The sequence below is a fragment of the Cyphomyrmex costatus genome, unplaced genomic scaffold (genome assembly GCF_001594065.2).
Source record: "Cyphomyrmex costatus isolate MS0001 unplaced genomic scaffold, Ccosl1.0 scaffold8, whole genome shotgun sequence".
In the NCBI taxonomy this organism is placed as follows: Eukaryota; Metazoa; Arthropoda; class Insecta; order Hymenoptera; family Formicidae; genus Cyphomyrmex; species Cyphomyrmex costatus.
Window position 1 is genome coordinate 397,231 of NW_017280375.1, and position 9,363 is coordinate 406,593.

Here is a 9,363-nt window from a genome sequence, read left to right on the forward strand (position 1 = left end):
ATTTATATAAAAAATCTACAATTTAGAAATTTTATTATTCTTCTATGAAATTTTTTAAGAATATATAGCATTCATACGTGTGTCCTTTGAACTTTTAGATCTGATGAAATGTCAAATAGCTAGGGCTTCACACACGAATGATGATGAGATTCCTATACGACTTTATACAATCTTCTCGGTATTTTATATTTAGTAATAGTGTCTCTCAATCAGCAAGATGGAATAAATTTGCATAGGCGTTATCTCGCTAGATTTATTCGCTTCATGTAGTAGGTACTGGACGATATTTAGTACCGCCCAACACCACAATAACTTCTATAATGAAACAAAAACAAACGTCATTAAGAAAATATACGTTTTTTTTAGATACATATAGTGACTAATAACTCTTTTATTTAAATAATTTTAAATTATTTCTTGCTTAGAGCTTAAATTAGGAAAAAGTTTTTTCAAATTTCTAAAAAAGGATTGTATGTCACTTAAGTGTGCTATATGTAAACTTTCATGTGGTTTTAATAATTCACTAACAATACAAAATGCAACAAAATGTTTCCTGAAGTTAACTTTTCCTATAACCGAAATACTGATGCTTTTACACGAAATATCGTCATATATACATCCGGATGCAACTCTTAAGCAATAAATTAATCGAGCTATACTTAAACATATTAAAAAATTAATAGCTGCTTTAACACACAAAATTAGCTTTGTTAATTCTTTTTGTATAAATGTCATTTTAGAAACTTCATAAAACATTAATAATTCACTGTATTTCCTTAAGCAAATGTATTTAGCTAGTAATGATATTGTATGTGCAACAATGTTTTATACGTTTTATATCTAAATAATGTACGTATTACATGTGTACATACATATTACAAATCACAGAAACCATAAAAAATTAATATTTTATTTCAATAAAATGACATTCTTATTAAGATTTCTGTGATGTGTGTTATTATGCAACACACGGAATTTAATAAATTAAAATTCATACATAATTCATTAATCAATATGCCACAAGGGAAATATTAATAAAGCAGTTTGAGCATAAATTTACTTATAATCTCTAAAATATTTCTAGTACAGAAAAAAATTACCCTTATAACTGAGAAGTATCTATATAAAACTTTCGTAGTACTTTCATTCAATATTTCAATACAATTTTCTTCTATTTAATAAGTGATAAATCAATATGTACTTATTTTTCTGATAATTAAAATATAATAGCATATAGAAGAAAATGCAGCATTTATATTACTTTCACATATTCTTACACACACACATCACATTTACTTACAATATGTGATTCAAAATTAAATGATATTTCAATAGATGAGTAATTAATTTATGAAATAATTACTAATATACGAGTTTAATAATACTAATACACGAAAATTTATTATAATAATATTGCAGCAATATTATCATTCGTATTTTTTTTTTTATAAAAATTTGTTTTAATATGTTAATGAATCATTTGTTTTAAAATGTTAATGAAGTATATTTTACGCGTGATTTTTCAAAAGTAGAGATGAAAATTTTCCTAATAAATTAATACATTCTAATCCTCGTAAAAATAAATGTATTAAAAGCAACAATAATGTAATCCGATTTTAAATTTACAAAACGGTTTGCATTCTTGCCTGGTCGTAAAAAGCTCGAATACATTTAGTGATTGATTTTGCATCTCTCCTTCTAAATACGAATAAGTTTGCCTACAAATTAATGAAATCTTCGTAAATGTACATTTTACAATCTATTTATATAATATATAACTATGATAAAAAATGCATCGAAAATTTCCATAAATTGGTATCATAATTAACTAGAGCGTCACAATAGTAAAAGATTTTTTTTCCTAAAGTCTATCTTATAATTTACATACAAGGAAATATTATTTTTTCAAACTAATAAGTATCGACGGTCCAATAAGATTTGATTATTGTTATTTTTTCGAATAATTTAAAAGATAATCTCACAACATATAGTATACATGAGTAATATGAAAAATCAATTAACTTTAAAGTTTTATAGTTATCAAACTATTTTCAATTGTAAGTAATGCATTCTTATGTATTTAGAAAGTTGTGTAGATTTCGATGCCGCTTTATATCAAGAGAAAAAGATAAAATAAAATATATTTCTTTAAAAAGTATTGTATCGTGTATTAAAAATATTAAAATACAAAATAAGTAAAATTTTTTTCGTCTTTTACGATATAATCGTTAAGTAAAAGCCACGTACCAAAAACGATGTCGCTTATTAGAGATAATTACAATTCCATTGTAAACGATAGCTTACACTCTGTTAAACGTTGTTGCATCATTGTGGAGCTACTAAACTAATCGCATTAAAAGACACACACAAGAGTGAGAATTACTTCCTTCCTGAATGTATTTCATCTCTCTCTCTCTCTCTCTCTATCTTTCTACGTACTTTCTCTAACAAATGTAGAGGTTATTGTAAACTTTACAAAATATTTTATAAGTGCTCACGTTCCGAATGCAGAAACAGAACTTGGAATTTAAATAGATTTTGTCATAGCTTAATTATTTCTTGATATTATTTCTACTTGTGGACATAATTTGTGTTACTAACAAATAACTGAAGTATATACCTAAATAATTCACATACGCACAAAATGTATCATGAATTCTATTCGAATTACGTACAAAAGATTGTGGAAAACATCGAGTTTTCTACTACATTGTTAACAGATAATCATAAGAATGTTTTCTTCAGAAAATAACTCTCTCATGAGATAATTTCTGTTATTTAGCATTATCTAAAATATTACTCAATAGAATATGGCATAAATTTTACAAAATAATTCGTAAATTATTAGTCTATCATTATCAATTATTTTCGTCAAAGGAAAAGCGATTTTATTAATTTTACCATGAAATATCTGTAACTGAAAAAACATCTAATTATTTTTCTAGAATACTTTGTATAATAAAACCTCGTTCTAATGCAAGATGAAGTGTATTATTTTCTTAGCAGTCGTGCTAAGCTTCATGAAATAAAGATAAGCGGATAACAGTGAAGAAGACAAATCGCGCTTTCCATTCGTCCTTGTTAATAGCTAAAAAAGCGTCAATCTAATCGCATTAAAAGATTAAACCGCGATGATTGCGATTGCGGTCCGCCTTTTCCGGTCGCGTAGTGCTTGTCGCTCTTCCATTTGTTACTAGTCAGAAAAATCCAATAGCAATATTGTCGGTTGAGAGAACCTCATGTCACATCTTTCGTTGAATAAGAAAAGAGGATGTGAAAGAGAACAAGAAATCGTGGAACAAGATTATCGATCCATAATGACATGTACAGTAGAAAATAGTAGAGCAAAAAAGGATAGCATAGGATGTGATTTAACAGATGTTCATGTGTCATCTGTTCATCAGAATGTTCTCTTAAAAGAAAGTATTAAAAGAATTTCCTACTACTCTCTAAATAATAATAAATGGTGAAAAGAAAAAAGATATTTTTAAGATCTCGTGTTCTTATAATACTTTAATGGCCATGTAATTAAAAAGTGAACCGTTGATATTATTTAGAAGAGATACGCGATCAGTTTATCATTTAAGTACTGTTATTGAGCTTGAAATGTATTTTATATAGCATGAATAAAAACAATGAACGCGTATAAATGCATATAAAACACACATATACACACACACTCTCTCTCTCTCTCTCTCTCTCTCTCTCTCTCTCTCTCTCTCTCTCTTTCGAATTTATAAGACGCTATATAATCCATAGTAGCAATTCGTGTAGCAAACAGTTTTGCCACTATATGCTGTAGGAATGTATGGCTCAATTATATCCGCTAATTAGTTCCGTTGGAAGTTTAAGGATGCATTCAATCATGCGCCAGTGTGCAATTATATTGTAATAGCGTCTCGAAAAGTACTTTTTATTCTCTAATAGATTATATGTTTTTCACTAATAAGAAGCTGCATATAAATCGCAGAAAGACAGCTAATCTTCTAATTTTTCAAATGACAAAAAAAATTCCAAAAATTATAGAATGTATTCATATGTCTTACAGTTATGAAATATAATAAAACTACCATCTACTATACGCTTCAATATTTCGAATTCTTATATCTATGGCAATTATTTAGATAACTGTAATTGTACATTATATTATATTCTTTATATTATATTAAAATATTAAAAACTCATAAAAATGTCCAATGACAAATGTTTAGTTTATGTATTATAAATGATACAAGATAAATAGAAAATGACGCGAATTTCAGTATGTCAGTCCAGTAGACTGAACTGTCGCGCGTAGAAATCCAATTCACGGTATCGTTTTGTGAAGATCAGCGTGAACGGGATTCAAGAGGCTAAGGGAAGGTTATTTCGCTATTTCAGGCAACGGGCCTGAACTTCTCGTCTTATTTTCTTTTTCTTCGTGTGTTCATAGCGAAGTCCGCAGGATATATCGCGAAAATACTCGGATTGGAAATTGGTTATACATTAACTATACTACTCTGCCTTTTTGACTACTCACGCACCTAGCAATACGTGAGTAAAAAAGATTTTAAGATATAAGATCCATTCCAAAGTCTGTACCAAACTTTTTCCTATAGCCTCTTTCTTAAGAAGTTTATATTTGTTAATGCTTCAGTTTTTATATAATAATTAGTATTGTACACTATGTTACTATTTTTATGCATAATATATATATATATATATATATATATACATATACACACAGTGTTCGGAAATTCAACCAACAAACTTTCAGAGATTGTCGGGGGCACCAAAAGGATCATGGTTTGCAAATGGACCTAGGATCGAAAGCGTGTTCTTACATCACTACCGGTCAATGTTTAAAACTTTAAACACAGTCCATCTAAATGTAGCCATTTAAACCCTTATTATTTCACAAACTATTACTTAAAATAAAAATTTATACATAACTTTTTTATCTAATGTTTTTGGAAATTTTCTTACTGTGTTTTACTTTGCCAATTTTGGGTTACTTTCGTGCAGTGCGAAACTAATTGTGTGTGTGTGTGTGTGTGTGCACGCGCGCGCGCACACGGACACACAATACAAAACAGTTTCACACACGGACAACACATTCATGTATGACATACAAATTCAGCTTTGATTGTTTATAATTTTCATAAAAATAAAACAGGTAACAATTTTTTAAAATCGAAACGCTATAAATTAAGAAATATAACGGTAACACTATATGCAAGCAAATGCATGTATGTATTTTCATTAATAAAAAAAATGAGAATAAAAATATTGAATGTTGAATAATTTTTTTTCAACCATTCAAATTTGTCAGAAAAATTAAAGTAAAACACTTCTTATATAAAGATTCCAAAATCTAGAAAAAAAATATGTTTGGTTGAATGTTTAAAAAAAATATACTAACTTAAAGAATGATAAATATTCAAAAGAACTCTCAGTGACTAATAATATTATTTGTTCATTAACGTTGTCCTTTATGCAAAAGAAGAAGGGTATCCTAATGTGTTTAAATAGTTCAGATAGTTTAATTAACTTTCAAAATTATAAAACGCTGACCTTGAAAAAAAAGCTAGGTATATTTTACCAAAAAGACTTTAAGAAAGATGTATATACATACATAATAAATGTATCAAAATACCTTAAATATATAGGTATGTGAATGATCAATTTATCAAGAGAGAGAAAGGTGTTATATATATATATATATATATATAATATATTATTAATCATTCAGGTCAAATTATTTACAAAATGTATAAAAATATATTTTTATAAAAAGAATTAAAATTATACTTACAATTAGATATATATTTTCCATAAGACATTATTAATTATTATAAGAAATACAATTCATTGTATTCATTATAATTACTAGAGTTAACAACCTTCAGTTGGCAGTGTCGGGAGTACAAATCTTAAAATTAAATTCTGTCTAGTACATTTCATAATTGTTTATATAGTAATTAAATTTGATGTCATTGTTTCCTTCGCTATAATAATCCTTCGTATGCAATAATTTGATTATAAAAAAAGATAAATACAAATTTAAAATACAGATTAAGACTGCAAATTATGTCTGTCTATTTTTGCAGTAATGTCTCAATTTTTCGATTTATTAGAAAAACCTAATCCACTATTTTTTTATCAATATAATTAAATTTTCTATATCTCAATGTATCTCTATAATAAACGTTTGATACAATTTTACGTGCAATTTTTAATACTTTCGTAATTATCTGTGTTTTATATTAATTTTATTCATCGGCAACTCAGATTACGTAATTAAAGTCGAGATAGAAATTGATAATTAATGAGTAACTGAGAAGGTAATAATTCTCTAATTTGATAACATCACAAAACTTACCTCGCATTTAGGATACTCTTCCTCCGGAGTGGGTCTTTTCCATCCGAGTAACGGTGGTATACAAACAAGCGCCGATAATATCCAGACGAGGGCAATCATAAGCGCGGCTCTAGCTGGTGTTCTTTTCTTCAGGTAATCGACTGCTTGTGTAATGCTCCAAAACCTATCTAAGCTGATTAGGCAAAGATTCATGATACTGGCCGTACACAACAACACGTCCATGGCAGAGTGAATGTCACACCACCAATATCCAAAGATCCAGTAACCCATGATTTCGTTAGCGAGCGAGAATGGCATGATCACGAGACCAAGAAAAAAGTCCGCTACCGCAAGGCTGGCTATGAACCAATTCTGTATGTTTTTGAGCGCTTTCTCCGTAGCAATGGCAATTATCACCAACATATTTCCCACAACAATCACGATCATTAGTAGCGTCGCGAGGATAGACGCCAGTATAATTTGCGGAAGAGTGTATCCCGATGGGTACATACCCTCTCCAAAAACAATGAAAGTCTCGTTATTATACAAACTAATATTCCAGGGATGCCGAAAGCTTCCGTTAAACGAATCGTTGAACGAATTGATTGTGTCTTCCATTGTGTCGCTAAAACCGAAGAGCAACAAATCCTTCCCGTATTCGCTCGCGACTTCCTCCTCCGTGCTGTTTAATACACTTGTACTCACACTTACACTATCGGTAGTACTGCCTATGCTATCAACACTTTGTTCACTGCTGCCGCCCCCAGTACTTAGCCCTGCCCCCTTTTCTTCGCTGGTAAATGCAGTTTCCCCACTCTTTGTCGCGCCTACGGTCTTCCTGCCGCAAATTCGAGTTTCTGAAGTCTGACCGCAATGGTGGGAAGCTTCCTTTTTTGTTACCTCGACGCCCTCTTTTCCCGTTGTCGTGTTACGCTCACCTCCCTCGATGTGTTTTTCGTTGTTTTTAGCAGCGTTCTTGCTCGATCCTTTCACGACACCTTTACCGCTAAGAAGGCGACTAACACGATCACTAGTAGCTGTCGCGGCTGGACGCCGACGTTGCTTACCGTTCGGGATCGCACGTGTTGAAAGGGCCTCGTTACTCGGAAACGTAGAGCCACCACTGATTGCTCGAGACCACGTCATGTTCCTCTCAAAGTCGCTCGTGGACGCCGTTGTCGGACTATCGACGGCGATGGTCATAATGCTGCCGAGAAGCGGCATCACTCGCACCCTCGCCGGGGACTGTAAATGCTATCTTGGTAAAGACGAAGCGGAAGTTGCGGCCGCGCGCGAATAGCAACGTGCCCCGGGTGCCAGCTCGAGTAGCAGCAACAGTAGGAGGGTGGTAGTCTCGTCGCATCTCGAGGCCAAGGGCGTCATGCCCGTTTCAGGATAATGCCATCGTTGTCGAATACGTAAATACGTCCACACGTGCAGCTCTTCTTCGTCCTCTCGGCTCGTTCTGGAAGCCGTTGTCTCTCGTTGAAGATTATTTTTTCAAATCAAACAAACTTGATTTGCGAAACCAACTTCGTTGGTAGAGCTTGTTCCCACTATAATCGATGCGTAGTTTAAGACATTAATCACGAGAGTTTATAATCGAAAAAGTCTTTTTTTTTTTTTACTAAAAGTTTCTTCTCTTTTGCTCAAAATGTGAAAATTTCGTGATATTACTACAATATTTCGCACGCGTAATTCAAAATTTTGGAATTCACGCACTTACGTTTATAATTTTCCTTAACGCTACTAACAAAGTGCGATTAAAATTTCATAATTTTTGACATAATTGTTAACCGCTTTTTTTCCTCTATTGGACCAAATCTTTTAGAATCTAGTTTAGCTTAAATTTAGCTAATTTCGGCGTAACTGACACCTCCGGTTTCCTACTGTTATAGCCGTAACGTTACTTCTGTTATACGTTTTCGGTGCCGTAGTCATACTTAGTTGGTCTCTTAATTTATTGCTTGCATGAGTTGCGACTCCATTCCTCGTATTTCCTGCATTCACTGGTCCACAACAGACTTAACACGGACAGAGTGTATAGAGATTTATGGATAGTCCAGTGGGCGACTTGATTAAGAGTATCAAGGTAGATAGAGAAAGTGAAAGAGAAAGATAGATAAGATAGGAGGAAGGGAGGGAGGGAGGGAGGGAGAGAGAGAGAGAGAAGGAGAGAGAGAGAGAGAGAGACTACGAGAATAAGAGTAAAAAATTGGTCCCCCTTTTTTTTACCTTTTCTTTATATTAAGCTTGAGCAACCTACATAGCCTGGAGGTAAATGAAGCGAGAAAAGATCTCTTGAGAAAGTGCCGACGATCGTAAGAAATTTTTCTTTAGGACAGATCCCCAAAGTAATTTTACAAGATGACAGCCATTTTGACACGGTCGTGAGACATGATTTTGTCTAAAACTCGATAATTGATTTATGCGCTCGTACGTTTCCTCTTTCGTGACGAAAACGCGATTTCCTCGTTTCACTTCAATTCGCGCTTCTTCTCTCGCTTTCTTTCCTCAAGTTCTACGCGCGGCTCGACGTTGTTTCATTCTAACGATGCCCGCGAGCTAATTAATTATCGCGTCGGGGCTAAAAGGCTAAGCGCTGGATACCCGTACTGCTCCGACCTGCTTTTCGAATACTACAAAATCAGTGAGAAAAATCAGAACGATAGAGATTATAGATTGTAGAAATATGTACATATATTTATGCTGTACGTAATATATAATATATGTAATGTATATTAACGCGAGTCCAAAAGTGCTACTTACGAGCCATGTGCAGGCCTTATTAATAACTTCTGTAAATGTATGCGGAATTAGTAATTTATCAATCGTACGTAGTTAAAAGCGCATATTCTTATAATCTAAACTTTATTATTAAATATAAGACATATACATGAAGTTATTTTGTGTGATACATAGAAACAAACAAGCAAGAGGACAGAGAGATATATAGAGAAAGAGCGAGAGAGAGCGAGAGAGAGAGAGAGAGAGAGAGAGAGAGAGAGAGAGAGAGAGAGAGA

The 9,363-nt window shown here is 32.3% G+C and overlaps 1 protein-coding gene across 1 annotated transcript in view; it reads right to left on the reverse strand.

Annotated features, from left to right (window-relative positions):
* The window catches only part of Octalpha2R (alpha2-adrenergic-like octopamine receptor), a 93,585-nt gene extending 85,672 nt beyond the window's left edge, over nt 1-7,913 (reverse strand). The window contains exon 1 of the mRNA XM_018549231.1: nt 6,362-7,913. Coding sequence (XP_018404733.1) covers nt 6,362-7,564 — 1,203 coding nt within the window. The 5' untranslated portion in view covers nt 7,565-7,913. The remainder of the gene's footprint in view (nt 1-6,361) is intronic.
* Nucleotides 7,914-9,363: the final 1,450 nt, after the last annotated feature.